The sequence below is a fragment of the Abramis brama genome (genome assembly GCF_963993115.1).
Source record: "Abramis brama genome assembly, chromosome: 21".
Classification (NCBI taxonomy): domain Eukaryota; kingdom Metazoa; phylum Chordata; class Actinopteri; order Cypriniformes; family Leuciscidae; genus Abramis; species Abramis brama.
This window is the reverse complement of record NC_139983.1, coordinates 20493982-20512009: the sequence shown is the minus strand read 5'-3', so window position 1 is coordinate 20512009 and position 18028 is coordinate 20493982. Positions and strand designations below refer to the sequence as shown.

General features: G+C 38.3%; 1 protein-coding gene across 2 annotated transcripts; it reads left to right on the top strand.

Annotated features, from left to right (window-relative positions):
- Nucleotides 1–1144: 1144 nt before the first annotated feature.
- rab3gap2 (RAB3 GTPase activating protein subunit 2 (non-catalytic)) lies at nt 1145–17832 on the top strand. Of its 2 annotated transcripts, none has more exons than XM_084097848.1 (35): nt 1145–1482; nt 2258–2331; nt 2422–2542; nt 2633–2714; nt 2984–3031; nt 3542–3617; nt 3774–3875; nt 4012–4111; nt 4241–4339; nt 6672–6820; nt 6922–7001; nt 7122–7211; nt 7825–7964; nt 8634–8829; nt 8911–9054; nt 9149–9231; nt 9701–9765; nt 9845–9935; nt 10019–10140; nt 10239–10443; nt 11238–11335; nt 11487–11592; nt 11680–11840; nt 11916–12090; nt 12403–12534; nt 12658–12764; nt 14254–14320; nt 14463–14533; nt 14618–14653; nt 14737–14811; nt 14991–15206; nt 15822–15911; nt 16119–16319; nt 16725–16889; nt 16969–17832. In XM_084097848.1, the coding sequence occupies exons 1-35, from the start codon at nt 1371–1373 to the stop codon at nt 17119–17121; spliced, it is 4032 nt and encodes a 1343-aa protein (XP_083953974.1). In that variant the 5' UTR covers nt 1145–1370; the 3' UTR covers nt 17122–17832. The 2 variants fall into 2 exon arrangements, with proteins under 2 accessions (XP_083953974.1, XP_083953973.1); XM_084097847.1 differs by having other exon boundaries at nt 1152–1482; nt 14737–14856.
- Nucleotides 17833–18028: the final 196 nt, after the last annotated feature.

Genomic DNA, 18028 nt, shown 5'->3' with positions numbered 1-18028 from the left:
TTTTCACACTAAATCCCAGTGCATCCATCAGTGTGGGGCACCTTCTCCACCACAGGAGCTGTTATCCAGGCCCAGATTGTGTTCACTGCCCTCCTGAATGGCCCATGAAAGAGGCAGCCACACAGAAGGAAGCAGGGCAGGACCACGTGCAGTTCTGCCAGGAGCCAGACAAACAGCAGGAAGAGTCCGACTGTCAGCAGCTGGAGTGCCACTCTGCCTGTACAGATCTCACTCAGCCAACAGCCCAGCTGGCTGTTTTTCAGCAAATGAACCAGCCTGTAGTCCCTGACCCTGTTCTGTGAGGTGATGGAGATTGATCAGTGACAGGTCCAGTCCACACATGCAGTAGCAGCTCCTAATGCATGTTTCTTTATTACCTGTTGGTCTGATCTGTTAGATGTCTTCATGGAGACCTTATTGGCTTCTGGTGAAAATGTTCTCTTAGCACGATCTGTTCTTATGTAAACTCTCTTCTCCATGATCAGGTATCCTGAGCAGAATATTTTATTCTGTGAGTAAATCTCTTTTACATTTGTTCTTATAATGTTAAGCACTTCTACACATTAAGGCTGCTGGTACTATAAATCTTATTTTTGCTATAGCTGATGGGTAAACAAGTGAATAATTAAATCACACTAGCAAACATTCAGACAACAATAAACAATAAAAATTAAGGTATATTTTAACTGAAAAACTTTATGCTCTCAGGATAATTTTTTTTTTTATATATATATATATATAAAATGTGTTTTAAATGCTGTAAATTCTTTAATTACAATATTTTTATGCTACTTAACTTATAATTATATAATAATTGTAGTACTCTTTAAATTTAGATGAAAAGCCTAATAGACTACAGGTATGTATCGATAAAGAAAAATAAATAAATAATATAAAAAATAAGAAATTAATAAAGTGTAACATCTAACCCATGGTGTATATGTTTACTTTTCTGATCTAAGGGTGCTTAAATAACCAACATACCTGAATGCAAGGATCTATTATCTTCACCTCTGAGGACTCAATCAGGAAAGAAACAGTTTTAACAGTTTAAATGAAAACAGTTCTCTGCACTGACACTCTTCGATTAATATTATATCTTGTGCGCGTGTCCTCCAGGCCAGCAGGAGGCAGCAGCGCGATTAGCGTGTCTATAGCGGATGTGGATGTGTCATCCAAAACTCACATCACAACAACACACTGACACCTCAGCTGGATTTTCTGACCCACTCTGGTCCAACAAACAGTCAACACCCTGACAAACCTCACTGACAGGCTCATAAACACACTAAGAGGTGGTACGTGTATCGAACGGTGGGTTTATGTCGTAGAATCTGCAGGTTTTGGGTCCGGTTCGTTCCGCCCGAATCATGTCCTGCTGTCTGCTGGAGTTCGGCCGGGTCCAGGAGCTCAGACAGGTGCGAGAGTTTCTGTTCCCCAAGCACAAGAAAGCCGGCCCGGAGGAAGAGAAAACACAAGCAGGTAACGTTACTGCTGAAGTCAGTCTGTATGTGTATGTAAGGTCCAGTTTAATGATGGTTCTCCTGCACTGCGGTTGTTCAGTGATTTATGGGTGTCAGTAAGGGTGTTGTTGGATGGTTGGATGTTCGGAGGTAACGTTAAATGCGGAACGACACAGTCATGACAAACACAGTATAATTAACCTACTAAATATATAAATGCAGAAAAACTTCTGAGAGAGGTAGGTTTGGAGTTACGGGATATAAAATATACTGATTTTATAGTAATCTAATGCTTAGTCACTGGAATGTATGCTGGTGATTATATGAAAAAAGACAATGTGTAAAAAGTAAATTGTCTGACTGTGATGCAGAATAAGTTATTCACTCCCTGCTGAGAGAAAGAGGGAGAGGAAGGGAGGTGTGTTTGCCCTTGGTGAATGAGTCATCCTGCAGAAAGATTCTGAAGCACATGACTGAACGAAAGACCAATGAAGAGAAAGACAGGAAAAGAAAAGGGAAGGGACCTTGCATTCAAGATTCTGTCATTCGATTGACAGGCAATTTGTGTTGACTATGGTGTAGTCACTAGTATAGTATACAGTCAACACTTGACTATAGTGAAGCGAGGGAGAAATGAGTATGCATGGACTTAAAGATAGCAAGAAAAAGGATAAGACTGTGTAAATAAGCTCAAATTGCAAAGGAGCAAATTGAGCCGACTTTAATAGTGAAAAGATTAATCCTTGCTGACCACATTACTTACAGCACATCATTTTCTCTCTCTCTCTCTCTAGAGAATGAGTTAACGTGGGATGACTCGGACTGGGGCTCCTGGGAGAATCCTGACGGTAAAGAGGATGGAGCTCAGGTTTGTATTAAAGGATTTGAAGCCAAAAATGAAAATTATGTTATTATTTACTCAAATGAAATCTCATTCCAAACCTGTGTGTTCTCCTAGGCTGAGGAGGAGGAGGAGCAGCAGCAAAGCGCCCCCTGGCTGCAGGACTGTGTTCTGTCTCTCTCGCCCTGCTCAGATCTACTGGTCATTGCTCGAGAGCATAAAGCCACATTTCTTTCTGGTACACACATACAGTACTGATTAATCTCTTCTTTATTGCTTATTGGTATAACTCGTAGATTGATTGACTGATTGATTGATTGATTGGCAGCAAAGTGGCGGACAGCTGAAAGTGGGCAGGAGGAAATGGCCCTAACTGTGACCTGGAGCGGAACGCTGAGAGTTGAAGAGGGGTGAGAGATGAAATAGGAGAGGGCAGGGTCAGGTTTGAATGGTTTTATGGGAAATAACATAATCCCACAAAGAAGAAAGGATGAGTACAAGACAAAACAAGGGCAATATTATAAGTAGAGGAGTTTATAAACATTTAATAAAAAGATATGTTTATAATAAGAGGGATTGTAATAAATAGAAAACTCAGAGGCAGAAGAACAAAAAGAAATAAAGATAATGTTTTATTTTTGTTCATTGGTTCTCAATTTTCTGTCTGTTCTTTTCACAGAGAGTGTATCAGTAGTGTTATCTGTATTCCGTTGGCCAGCCAGAAGAGGTAAGAACATCACACTCACACACACACTCCTGTATAAACAGATCTACTCTTTCACATAAACTGCCGTTCAAAAGTTTGGGGTCAGTAAGATTGTTAATAGAAAAAATATAATACTTTTATCTAGCAAGGACACATTAAACAGATCAAAAGTGTCAGGAAAGACTTTTCAAATAAATGTGACCTATTTTACTTTCTATTCATCAAAGAATTCAGAAAATCTCCACAAAAATATTAAGCAGCACAACTGCTTTTAACGTTGATGATAACAATAATAAATGTTTCTTGAGAAGAAGAAGAGAAAAAAAGAATGGCTGCTGGAAATTCAGCTTTGCAATCACATGAATAAATTGTTTTAAATTGTAATAATATTTCCAAGCATTTTTACTGTATATTTGATCAAATAAATGCATACTTGGTTATTAGCATTAGAGACTTCTTTCAAAAACATTTAAAAAATCTTACGATCTCCAAACTTTTGAACAGTAATGTATGTGCTCATTATCTGTTTAGAAGTTCTACCGGCCGACCCGACTGGACCTGTATTGTGGTTGGATTCAGCTCAGGTTATGTCCGTTTCTACACAGAGGTACTGTGATGTTTTCTGACCTATAAACTCACCAGCTGAATTGGACTCTTTAATGCATTAATAATAAACAGTAATGTGTCATTTTTAATTAAAGCCAGACCAGTATCAGCAGAACAGATAATCCACTGGTCTTATCCATTGTGTGTGTGTGTGTAGAGTGGTGTTCTCCTGTTGGCCCAGTTGTTGCATGAAGATCCTGTGCTGCGACTCAAATGTCGCACCTATGAGATTCCACGTCACCCTGGAGTAACGGAACAGGTACCGATAACTCTTACACTGACTGATGTGTTCATTTCTGCACAAAGCAATTCTTAGCATGGTTACACATGACACCTTAACTTAAACAGCAGACCAAACTACGCTGATGATGTTTAAATGTCGATCTCTCTATCAGCATGAGGAGCTCAGTATTTTGTACCCAGCAGCCCTGGTCACCATCGATGGCTTTAGTCTCTTCCAGTCTTTACGTGCCTGTCGAAACCAGGTTGCCAGAGGTAAGATAGAGAGTGCTGGTGTATGAATGTGTATCAGGCTTTCACCAGATTATAGTGTGGCCAGTAATGCCTTTCATGTTATTTGTTTTAATCCCTTTTATTCCCTGTATCTATCCCTTTGCCTTTTAGCGGCAGCAGCAGGAAGTGATGTCATCCAGCCTCCACCACTGGCCTATAAGAAGTGGGGCCTACAAGATATGGACACAATTACAGACCATTCCAGCATCGGTAAGAGAGATTTCTTTTATTTAATTTCTCTAACATTTTCTTTTTTATCTTTTTGAACAGAAAGCCACAGCATAGTAGAAAAACTGTTAATATACACTATCGTTCAAAACTTTGGGGTCGGTAGTATGGAAGTAAAATAATGGCAAATTTTTTCGAAACAAAAAAGCTTGTTGAATTGCAGTACTTGAAAAAATATGCATTGCATTAACCGTGCTTGCGTTTTAATGCATTGTAATTTTAGGGCTTGCATTTTTATGGTCTGAAATTTTTTTTTATGGTCGGATACTTAAGATGTGAAAATTTCAATTCAAAACATCTCACACACATTTTCATTATTAAAACTTCAATAATCCATATTCATCTTTCAGATTTCACATTAAAAATACATAACCTATAATATTCAACTGTCAATTTTCGGTCCATTTTATTTCGCTTTACAAATTCGCTTCCACAAATTCAGTGGTTCAAATTCGACAGAAAATTCAACATTTCACATCCGGGAACTGCAGGAATAGCAGTAGAGTACCAATTGATAATCTCCATCTGCTGTTAGTTTATCTCACCAGCAGGGGGTGCAAGCGGCTGTCGATGAAGACCAAAGCAACAGTTAGAGGGAGTAATTCATTTCATTCACAAATGTGTGATGATTATCAGGGCCAGTAACATTATATATGCGGAAAAGCTGATAAAGACAAAAAAGCTGCATTTATTTTTAATTCAGTGTCTTCACGGTTACTTTCCCTGTGTACATGTAAGCAGCTTTCTCTACCGTGAACGATACTATAACGTTATTTCCCGATGCTGATATACAGATCAAACGTTAAATATGAGGTAGACATATATTTTTCTCGGTTGTTTAGTGTCATTAACTTTATAACGCGGTGCTGTGCTTCAGTACTACAGTTTCCCTTCATACGTCATACTCCAGGATTCCCCTGCCGTCGGGACATATAAAATTATTATTATAGCTTAATGGACTAATACAGTGATATAAAAGACAAAACTCGCACCTCATTGGGGACTTAGGTTATACTATTTAGGCTACAGGCAAGCAGATGAGCTTGCGCAAAGTTTTGGCGCTTAACGTTTCCCAGTGAAATACTGGCATAAAGTTGACTTGATATTGGATGTTCGATGTTTGCAAATTTAGGGACCGGCTCTAAAGTTACATTCGACATTGGTATACACGTTTCTAACTTCAATAGCATTTGAAGAGAATGAATTACAGTCATAACACCTTTTAAATTCTTGATATTTAATCAAATAAACTGTCAAATCATGCTTAAATATTGCTATTTTTTTCACTACTGCATGAGCTCATATTTATTTTAATATCAACAATCTAAAAGTTGTGCATCATGCCTGACACCTACATGAACATTTTACAGTTGGTTTTATGACTGTAAGTCATAGGAAATATGAACTTGCACGTTTTTACATTAACAATGGCGCACATTTTCACTTTTTATGAACATATGCCTGAATTATCAGGAAAAATAAATGACAAGAAGACTTCAGTGGCTTTCCTCAGTCACAGCTCTTAGCATCTGAGGTAAACACAGTGGGCGTCACCATGGCAACCCACAACATACGCCTCCTTTCTTTTCAAACTCAGTATGACTCAGTGTACAATACAATAAATTTCCCCTTTTTGTCACATCATAAATAAATTAATTTATACACGAAAAAAATAAAGAAATATTAATTATAGAACAAACATTACCTTGTGACTACACATGGGTGAATCACACAAGCACTGTTAATGCAATGCATATTTTCTCGTGCAATTCAACAAGCTTTTTTGTTTCAAAAACATTTGCCATTCATTTTCTTCCATACGGTAGGATGTTTTTGAAAAAGTCTAGGCTGCATTTTTTATTTATTTATAAAAATACACTAGAAACAGTAATGTTGTGAAATATTATTAGGCTATAATTTAAAATAACTTTATGATTCGAATGTATTTTAAAAATGTAATTTATTCCTGTGATGGCAAAGCTGAATTTTCAGCATCATTACTCCAGTCTTCAGTTTCACATGACTCTTCAGAAATTATTCTAATATACTTATTTGGTGATCAAGTTTCTTGTTATCAATGTTGAAAACAGTTTTTTTTTTGTGGTAATGTGATGCATTGTTTAGGATCATTTGATAAATAGAAAGCTCAAAAAGAAACTGCATATATTTGAAATATGAACTCTTTTGTAATATTAGAAATTTTGAATTGGATGCATCCTCGCTGAATAAAACTTTTAATGTCTTTCAAAAAAAAAAAATCTTAGAGACCCCAAACTTTTGATTGGTAGTGTAAGGTGATGCCTGTCTCTTTCAGGTATTACTACGCTGAGTGTGTTCGATCAGATGAAAAATGCCTCTATTCTGGGAGGATATCATGCTTCGGTTAAAGGAAGCCCTCCTGCTATGAGTCAGTATATCACAGTGGGAGGAGGACCTTACACTGGATTCTACTACGCTATAGAGGTACACACACACACATTTTTCCTTGCTCTATTGTTGGTGCGTGTGGCTTATTTGTAGTTGTTTTTGATGATTATGGCCATTTTTTCTCTCTCAAATCTCAGGGAAGTTCTCAGCCTCTTCTCTCCCATGTGGCTCTGGCTGTGGCCAGCAAACTCACATCAGCTCTGTTCAATGCTGCCAGGTCTGTGTGTCTGGGTTATTTTAACTGTTGGCTCTCATTAGCACTGGCCTGTCATGTTCAAGCTCACTCCATGTTTATGAATTCTTGGTCTCTGTCTCTCTCTCTTTTCTTCCTCCATAGTGGTTGGTTGGGATGGAAGAGTAAAAATGAAGAGGAGTCAGTGCAGAAACAGAAGCCAAAGGTGGAGCCGGCCACATCACTTCCTGTTAGGTAAATCTGTATGCAGTAACACTACCTTCCAACGTTGCTTTTTAACTTCTTTTAATCATATACACACCAATGTTGGGTGTAATACATTACTAATTAATTATTGTAATTTAATTACTTTTCCCCTGAAAAAGTCAAGTTAAGGGATTACTCTTCATTTTTCTGTAATTAAATTACAGTTACTTCTGATGTAATAGACTGTATAGACCAGTAGAACTATTCTATATAAAACAATATAGGATTTAACTTCAAAATTTTACATCTAATGGTGAAATGCATGTTTTAATCTAAGATTCTACCTTCAAATACTCTGGTCAGTTCAAGAATAATTTATGCAATTTTATATTATTTATTTTAAAGAATTAAAAGAGCAGTTTCATGTCTATCCTTGTTTTGTTCAATTGGTCAAAGTTGATATGGAATTTAGAAAGTAATTATTAATAAGTAATGTAATACTTTTTAGAGCGAGAAATTAATGAAATAATTGAATTACACTGTAAAAGATGTAATTAGTAGCTAGTAATTAATTACTTTTTTTAGAGTAACTTACCAAACACTGATACACACCATATTTAACTCATTTAAGTGCACAATTAAATTTTTCTGCTTTCATCAGGTTTGGTCTTCCAGATTCTCGTCGACATGGCGAGTCTATCTGTCTCTCTCCATGTAACACTATGGCCGGAGTCACAGATGACTTTGGCAGAGTCACGCTACTGGATGTGGCACGAGGCATCGCTATTAGGATGTGGAAGGGTGAGCAGTGTAGCGCAACTAATGTAGTCTGATTTGTGAACAAGCATCTTATGAGCCTGTTCCTATTAAATTGCAGAAATATCTTGTGACAAAAAAGATTTGAATCAGTGTGACAAATGCTTTAGTGAACAAACACACTGAAAACATCAGAGCAAATCAGTATCGTTAGGGACTGCTTGTCCATATGACAATGTGTTGTTAAAAGTAATTTTTTTGTAATAAATTATATTTTAGTTTTAAAAACTAAAAGCATTTTAATTAAGTAAATACTATAATTATACAAATAAATTAAACTATATAAAAAAAACAAATTACATTTTATTTTAATATTTAGAATACTAGTATTTATAAAATGTTATATGCAATAATATAATTATATAATTACATACATACACTACACTACTGTTCAACTGTTTTTGAGGTATTTTTTTTTTTTTTTGAGGTAATTCAATATTTGTATTAATTGAACTGTGAAAAGTGGCGGCAAAGACATTTATAATGTTACGTAAGATTTCTGTTTCAAATCAAGGCTTTGAACTTGCTATTCATCAAAGAATCCTGTACAAAATGTATCACAGTTTAATTTTAAGCAATAAATTGTAATATTTCTTTTAAATAGTAGTGTATATAAACAGTAAAACATTTTCTTAATGTCTGTATTGTGTGTAGGTTATCGTGATGCTCAGCTCGGGTGGGTGCAGGTGTCAGAGGCTCCTGGGGAGAGAGAAATAGCCACATCTCCCTCTATGCCCCGCCGGCACGCCCAGTTTCTGGTGATTTATGCCCCACGTAGGGGCATTTTAGAGGTGTGGGGAACTCAGCATGGACCTCGAGTAGGGGCTTTTACTGTAGGCAAACATTGCAGGTACACACTAACTAAAAAAAACTAAAATATATTGCTACAATTCAAAAATGCATATTCATTAATTCATTACTCTCTCTTAAGGCTGTTGTATGCAGGTCACAGGTTAATGGGTGTGAATAGTGTAACCAGTCAGGGTTGGCAGATACACACACAGCAGGTGTGTCTGTTTGATCCGGTTAATGGAGCCCTGAGAGCCATTACCATACCATTCCACCTGGCACTCAGGTACACACTTATACATAAAAATTGCACATTAATATAAAAAAACACACACATAATGCAGGTGAGCACAGATGCATCTGTTCTGTTTGTTGGTCAGTGATAAGAAGAGTGAGCGTGCTAAAGATATGCACCTGCTGAGGAGACTCACCACTCTACTGAGGACCAGGGAGGTGGAACCAGGTCAGACATACCTCACAGTTCACTCAAATATGTAAATTCTGTCATCATTTACTCATTCTCAAGTTGTTCCAAACCTGTATGAATGTATCTTTATCTCTTCTGCTGAACACAAAAGAAGATATTTTGAAGAATATGGGTAACCACACAGTTGATGGGCCCCATTGACTTCCATAGGATGGAGAAAAAAATACTATGGAAGTAAATAGGGGCCCATCAACTGCTTGGTTACTGACATTCTTCAAAATACCTTCTTTTGTGTTCCGAAGAAGAAAGAAATTGATACAGGTTTGGAACAACTTTAGGGTGAGTAAATTATACTTTTATATTCACGAGAGACCATGCATATACATCAGAACATCTTTAAGTTGTCTTTTTTTTTAAAGAACTACTACTACCCAGTGTTGTGTTTAAGTTCTATTGCACTGATGTGTCCACATGTTTGAGTTGACCTTTGAACTTTGATTGACAGCGCTGCTTGAGAGTGAAGCACAAAGTGTGTTACTGGACATTAAACATCCAGCTATTAAGAAACAGGTTAGTAAAACACACACAGCAACATATTAATTCATATATGTTAATAAATTCTTTAATAAAATATTTGATTGATTGACAGGCCCTGGAGTCACTGCTGTCCAATAAGAATGCACCAGTGTCCTGTTTGACCCATGTTACTCGTGCATTATTGGCTAGCCTGAAAGAACAAGGTAACTCCCTCAATCCTCACTGGGCACTGTGTATTTTTCATATTTAAACACTTAGATCTGTTTTTCATGTGTCTTCGTATTAGATCCTGAAGCAGTGGATGAGTCGTTGCTGCAATTTTGTTCATCCCAGCTCAAACTTCTCCAGCTCTATACAGATGTTCAGTTACTGCACACACCAGATTCATCACCCACTGAGCCAGAACATGTGAGTAACACATGCACACAGACACTATCCAGTTAAGCAAAACTAATGTACCATTGTCACACTAAGATTTGAACTTAAGACTTCTGCTCTCTGTACAGCCGTCGTTTTCTGGCATTGAGGAGGATCTTGCTCGTGTTGGCCCAATCCTACAACGATACACAGAGATGAACTCTCGGCCCTCTGTCTCATTTGCTCAAGACTCTAGTGGGCCACTGCCTGTCCGAACATTTCTGTCTCAGTTGGAATGGGTGAACGGAGAGCTCAGAGTGATTAAACAACCTGATACCGACTGGACCCAACTAGGTAAAACCGCTCCCTGCTAGTGCTATGTGTTTATTTTTATGCATTATTTTAATGTTTTAAAGACCCCCTGTGGTGAAAATACATTTTTTGTATTGTTTATATTTCTGTGTAGTGTTTTTAATATGCTTTTAGACAAACATGTAACCAATCCCATTAACGTGCAGGTGGGGCTTTTCTCAACCGACTTTCCATGATGTTCAGATCATCTAACTTTTTAGATGGCGAACAGGAACATGTGTTTACATGGTTTGTGTAGCATTAAAAACACATTATTAGCTGTTTGATAACATAGTCAAGCCAAAGGCTAATTATATAATTTACGGTCATGTGTCTGACATTGTAGAGAGCAATACATATAAGCCTTTACCATTCTGATACATCAACTTGTAGACCAACTGTATGAACACTCTTCTACTACTTCTTATAACATATATGGCTGAATTAAACCAATATTTCCACTTCCTATTGTGTAGCGTTTACTACAGTAAAGTTGACCAAGTGGAACAGGTACTCCGAACTGGTGTGATTGAGTGGAGGCGGGGACCAATTTGCATATTCTCTTAAAGTTGGTTATTATTGTGTTTTAAAAATAAAATGTTATCTTTTGCAAATCTCAAAATGAATATCCATTTTTGTACTGCCTAAATTCACTTGTAACATTTTAAATGATTGGTTTAAGTTTTTTTATATATTTTTTTAGGAAAATAATTATCTGCATCTTCAGAATTTTAATATTGGTGCGCCACTGTCATTATATAAGTTATTAATTGATGTGTGAATTTGAATGCTTTCAGGTAGTTTCCTGTTCTGGGGTTGTCTGTCTGGACAGAGTCCTTTACAGAGAGTGTGTGAGACTCTGCAGGAAAGTGGCATCAGCCCTCAGCAGCTATTGGTAAGATAAAGTGTTGTAAAAAGAACACAAAAGATTGAAGGATGGATTGATTAGAAAATAATGTGAATTTGCTGAGATTTTTGCTCTTTATAAAAATCTCTCCTTTTGATTTCACACTGTTTCTCTGTCTCTCTCTCTCTCTCTCTGGCAGTCTTTGCTCTTGTCAGTTTGGCTGAACAAAGAGAAAGAAGTACTGAAGATCCCAGATGCCGTCTCACACCTGCACACGTTGCTGTCTACCCTCAGCTCAATGAAAGGTCTTTAACATCATCTGGAGGAGAGACTGACCTTGTGTCCTCTATATTTTATCATGTATATTAATATTTCAATTGTGTGTGTATCAGGAGCAGTAGATGAGTCATGGGACGGCCAGTGTGTCTCACCCTGGTGGCAGCAGGTCCGCACAGCATGTGTTCAGTCTGAAAGCGCGGCCTCCGCACTACTGGCTGCTCTAGTCGCTCATCGTGTAGCCAAGAATGCCATCACCAGGCTGGCAGAGAGCAAGGTGTCTGTGTGTGTCTTTTTTCTGCATCTGTAGAATTGGTACAGAGTGTGTTTAACTCTCTTTCTCTCTGTGCAGTTTCAGGAGGAGTGGGTGTGTGTTTCTCTGGAGTTGGAGCAGTGGGTGGTGTGTATAAAGCAGTTGGAGGATGTTCTTGCTCTGCAGACGCTGCTCTGCCTGCCGTCTCTTCAGGGCTCTACAGGGGGCACTGTTACACGCTGCTCAGTCAAAACACTATTAGAGAGTGGCAGAGGTGCATAAAACTTGTCATAAGATTTTTTTTTTTAAGTAATTAATGCTTTTATTCCGCATGCCTTAAATTGACTAAAAGTGTCAGTAAAGATATTTATAATGTTACAAAAGATTTCTATTTCAAATAAATGCTGTTCTTTTTAACTTTGTTTATCGAAGAATCTACTGTTTTTTTGTCAAATAAATGCAACTTTTAAAGCTAGTGAATATTGAAGCTGTCAGTAAAATTAAGATTAAAATCTATGCTTTCATACCAGGTAATAGGCAAATGAATGATTATAGTATTTCCATATTTTCGTTTTTTGTCTTTTAGGTGGTGTAGCAGACTGCGTTTCAAAATTGATCTTCAGACAGGGTGTGTCTCCAGATCTCTTGAGTAAGATCTTTCAACAGAGGGGAGAGAATGAGCCCACAGAACAGCCAGGCAGGGAGGAGAAACTGGAGGGTAACCGTGGAGATTCTTGATCATGTGACTTAGATGATACATCAAAATTATTCCATGGTGGTTTCTTTTAACCATCTGTGTGTGTTCTATGTTTGACTAAAGCATGTGTGTGGGTTGTCTCAGAGCTGCTGGAGTGTGTCTGTCAGCGGTTCCCAAGCTCTCTGTCTCCTGATGTGCTGTTTGCTCACTGTAGCTGGGAAAATGTGGTCCAGTGGAACAAAGACCCAGAGGTAAAGACTTTAAAAAGTCTCAAAGCTTTCTTATAATAAGGTTGGGAACCAATTGCCAGTTCTTATTTAGAACTTAAAAATAAATACTGGAACCAAATTACTTGTTTTTGTTAATTTACATTAATTTAGCAAAAGAATTGTATTTATTTTTTTTCAGTGTTGATTCAGTTCCGTTGTAAAGGTCATGAATGATTAAATCAGTTAATTTCTTCTATGAAGTACTTCTGCAAAAAATTATGTCATCGTCCAGCTCAGTTCAGTTATCATACAACAGCGTCAGTACAGTCAGATCAATAATATTGTTGAATATTAAGTGTCCCCAACTAAGCAAGCCAGAGGTGACAGTGGCAAGGAACCCAAACTCCATCAGGTGACAAAATGGAGAAAAAAAACCTTGGGAGAAACCAGGTTCAGTCAGAATGAACACGGTGTCATTATTATTCAGGCTGCATCACAAGTCAGAATTCAGATCGGGATCGGTAGGATTCAAATATTCACCCAGTTCCTTTTGCTTGAAGATTGAATTCATCACGCCGAAGCTGGCCATAGGGTCTGTGCAGAGGACCTGTCTGGTTCTTGTGGTCTGTGCCGATGGCTGTCAAGTTGACGAGGTCTTCACAGGGGATTGTCTAGTAGACAAGGTCTCTGCTGACATTCAGGGCTGTGTTTTGGTCGTGTCTAGGTGCAGGTCCACCATCTGATCCGGATATGGCTGACTACGGTAACCTCGGGATGAGGATGAGACAGACTGACTAATATTAGTGTAGATGCCATTCTTCTTACGAAGTACATCGGGTGTTATAGGAAGTGTTCCTGGTTCCGGTTGACCTTATTTATGCAGCCTAACAATCATTTAACTGATTTGAATAATAGAAATAGATTATGTGTTATGTGTATGCCAGGTTTAAGTTATGTGTTTTTTAGTCTAGATTTAAACTGACAGAGTGTGTCTGCTTCCCGAACAAGGCTAGGATGACTATTCCACAGTTTGGGTTCTAGGATCTACTGCCTGTGATTGATTTTGATATTCTAGGTATTATCAACTGGCCTGAATTTTGGCCTGAATTTTGAGATCGCAATAGACTTGAAGGACTAAAATGCGTTCAGAGCTCGCTCAAGTACTGAGGAGCTAAACCATTTAGTGCTTTGTAATTAATTAGCAAAATTTTAAAATGTATGCGATGTTTAATAGGGAGCCAGTGCAGTGTTGACAGAACTGGGCTAATATGGTCATACATCCTGGTTCTAGTAAGAACTCTAGCTGCTGTGTTTTGGACCAGCTGGAGTTTATTTATTACGATTGCTGTTTATTAAGCATGCAGGGCAACCACCCACGAATCCTTGCTATTCGCTGTTCAGTAATACTGAACTGATATATACTGAGTACTGATATAATATAATATAATATAATATATACTGATATTCCTAATACTGATATAAAATATCAGCCAATCACAAGAGGACACTTCATCTCTCTCTTTCTGTTCAGGTGGGGCAGTACTTAGAGTGGTCAGTGGAGTTTTTGAAGATGATCTCCAGTCCTTACATTCAGTTGGGTAAGAGTCACTAATAAAAAATGACATATATTGACTAAGTGAAAGCTGATTTCTGTTGCCTGAACAAGTTGCCACAACATATTTCTTCACAACAGAAAGATTTCCATGATAACTCTCTCTCCCTCAACTGCTCTTCCCTCAGGTGTCTCTGCAATGATGTGGCAGACCTTCATAGTCAAGCGGTTTTCAGCTGCTGCCTTCCTAATGGAAAAGGTTTGTGTGTCTGTGTACTTTGGCTCTTTCTCTTTGTGTGCTGTGACTAATATTAAATAATTGACGATGCATGTGTTGGTCTAGGTGGGAAAGGCACCTAAAGACCGGCTGTGCAGACGGGTAAGAGAAGACACAAAGAATTAATTCAATTTAGATCTTTTTCATTTTAATTAACTTGTGTGCGTGCGTGTGTGTGTGTTTAGGATGTCGGAATGGGAGACGCAGCCGTGAAGAGTTTCCTGGGCTCCTGCGTGCAGTTACTGCAGGCTCTGATGGAGGTCTCATCTTCCTCTTTTCTCCCTTCCTATCCTTTTTTCTCCAGAGTAAGGACTGATCAAACAGTGGATGCATGGGTGGAAGCATGTCTTAAGTTATCGTGGATTTTTCAAGAATGGTTAACAAATTATGGCTTGAAATAAAAGCGTGAAATATATTATAAACGTCTTTTCTCTCTCAGGCGGATTCAGAGGTGGAGGAAGTGTCTGTTCCAGATGTGAGCGTGGAGGAAGTTTGGGGCGGTGCTGAGGGTCCAGTGTCTATTGTGGAGTTAGCTTTGGATCAGAGATCCATACACTATCCCCTCGTTCAGCATCATTGTGTGTTAGCTTCACTGCTGCACGCCGCCATGACCTTCTCCCTGCGCCTGAAACCGCTCAGTCTGTTCGACAGCAAGGTAAAAACAGGACAACAAAAACACAATTACGTCACACTTAACTATGTATCTGTCACCATGAAATCAAAATTTACATTTTCTTTTTTTTTGGAATGTTGCTGTTTTTTTAGTCATTATAAATTCCCCTCCCTCTTGCAATTGCATCTGTTCTCTGATGATGTGCTCACCAGCGCAAGGACTGAACGATAATCCAGCAGTCACCAGACTCCTCCAGCAGTCTGTCACTCATATGAAATCGCTGCAATTTGCAAACTACAACGAGCTAATTGTTTTTTTCTCGTTCGATTTTCCATTTCTCTCAGATATACATCACTCCAAGGAAAAAAAGATTATCGCAATTTACTTTTCACATCGACTACAAGTTCTTTCAGTAGCACCTCACTGCAGTACACGAGATCCAGGGGGCGGAGTTGGATCCAGATATAAGGGGTGGAGATTGGTAGGTTTAGGGGTGGGTTTAGGGATCAGGGGGTGGAGATGGGTAGGTTTAGGTATATGTAAGGTGGGAGGAGTTGGATCTGGATCCAACTCCTCCTCCTGGATTTTGTGTTCTGCAGGGAGGACCATCTCAGTTCTTTTGCCTTTAATTCATGTTGTTTTTTCTGTCATCTACAGGGCAAGAATGCGTTTTTTAGAGATTTGGCGTCCATTCAGTTGCTGCCCAGTGGAGATATGGACCCCAACCTGGTGGCTGTGAGACAAGAAGTGAGTCAGAACTGCTCTCAACAAGAATGCCCCCAACTAAAATAAGTATTAACATTTTTATTTTATAGTCAGTCTAACATGCATCTTGTACAGTGACAGTGAAATGTTGACCACATATTAACAAAAAGATTCTCGGATAACAGGTCGTAAGATGTTTATAGCTCACCTCTGAAACCAACCAGTCTAACTGTATTACTGTGTGTGTAGTTTCTGATGAACGTGTTAACAGGCTGGGTGAAGGTTCTAGCTGAAGCTGAGGAGAACGGTGTGAAACACAGTGGTGCTGAAGACATGTGGCCGTCCGTGTGTATGGAGCTCTCTTCTCTACTGCAAGTCAATACTGACATACTACGCAGACACCTTGTTTGTGAGCTCTATAACCAGGGCCTGGACCTGCGGGCAGAGGAGGTAACGCACACACACACATTGTTAAACCTCCTGAGCATACATGCAGGAGTAAAAGATCATGCTTTTTTCGTTTGTTTTTCTTTTTGTAATTTTTGTTTTTCTAAACTTATCTTTTGCTTTATTGTTTTTCTTTTGGTATATATCTTTTTTGTCATTTTTCATTCTCTTTTGTTTTCTTTTTGTCATTTTTATTTATTTATATTCTTTTTAAATGTTTGTTTTTTTGTGTATATATATTTAATCTTTTTTTTGTCTTTTCGTATTTTTTTTTTCTTTCGTTGTTTTTATGATTTTTCTTTGTCCTTTCCTTATTCTTTATCCTCTGTATATATCTTTTTTGTGATTTTTCTTTCGTCTTCTATCTTTTTTCTTTTTCCACTTTTTCTTTCTATCGTAATCTCTCAGGTGATGATGGAGGTGCAGGACAAGGATGTTTTGGGTTCTCAGCTGCTGGTGTTGACTGGTCAGAGACTCTCTTTCTCCCTACTCCACTCCCAGTCACAGACCAAACCCAACATGGAGCTGCTGGCCCGTCTGCCACCGACCCTCTGCACCTGGCTGAAGGCTATGGTAAGAATACACGGGCTGCACAGTTGGCCAGTCTCTTACTGTCTTACACTCACCTGTATCATGGTTTGTGTGTTTTTAGGATCCCAGTGAGCTGCGCTGTCCTTCAGTACCTCTGTCTCAGAGCTGTCAACTGATCAACAAAGTCATCGAGATGCTCCCCGAAAACCACGCCCAGTATAGCCTTGCCCTCCACCTGCTGGAGGCTGTGGACTCTTTACACGAAGAGCCCTGATATAGAGAAATGCATTGGAGGAGAGAGAATGAGAATCATGTTTTTTTTTAAATTCCAGACTCAAAAACTTTCCCAGGAGCCCAAAGACCTGGAAAACCATCCAGTCAGCAGCCTAAATTAATGCATCATCATCATTATCATCAGTAATCTGCTTAATTTAGCAGGCTTTAATCTCTTTTCCCAACTATCACTAAAATAACATATCAAGAACACTAGCACTTCTAGAGGATGTGCTACCCCACAATGCCTGTGCACACTGAACGTGTCACGAACACAGGGCCTGGAGTCTCTAGTGTCTAGAGTGTTATTAGTGTTATTCATGTACAGTAGTCCTGTAATTAAAGAAGAGGGACATTCTTTACAAGGAAGCTTTAAAATAATATTGTGCTTTAATCAGTATAATCAAAACATTAGAGTATATTAACACCATGAGGGGTATATTTTCTATTTCAAATTCTAGATGTTCTCGTTCATTTATTCTGCCAATTAAATGTGTCTGTAATATCTGATGCTGTTTATTAGTGAACAAGCACTAAAATGTCATCTGTTAATGTTTGTGTTTATTTTAAATGTACAACTTTAGGTGTGGTTGCAAGGTGAGAGAAAAGAAAGACCTCTTCTGTAGTGCTGACCTCTTATGCAGTCCTGTACCAGCTGTGCCTGGCTGCTCATATAATACGTGATACCAAAATTAAAGACAATTTCCGAGAACTGTTGTGCAGCTCATTGTCTTGAAAATGAAACGGGAGAATTAAATTATCAGCAACATGTCCTTAATGTGGGAAGTTGTAGGAACACCTAGTAGGAAATATGATTTGAGAAGGAGTTCATGAGTAAAGGCAAAAAATTACTATAACTTCCTTCTAGGAAACTATTCTTAGTAGGAAACTCAAGAGTTTCCTAGTAG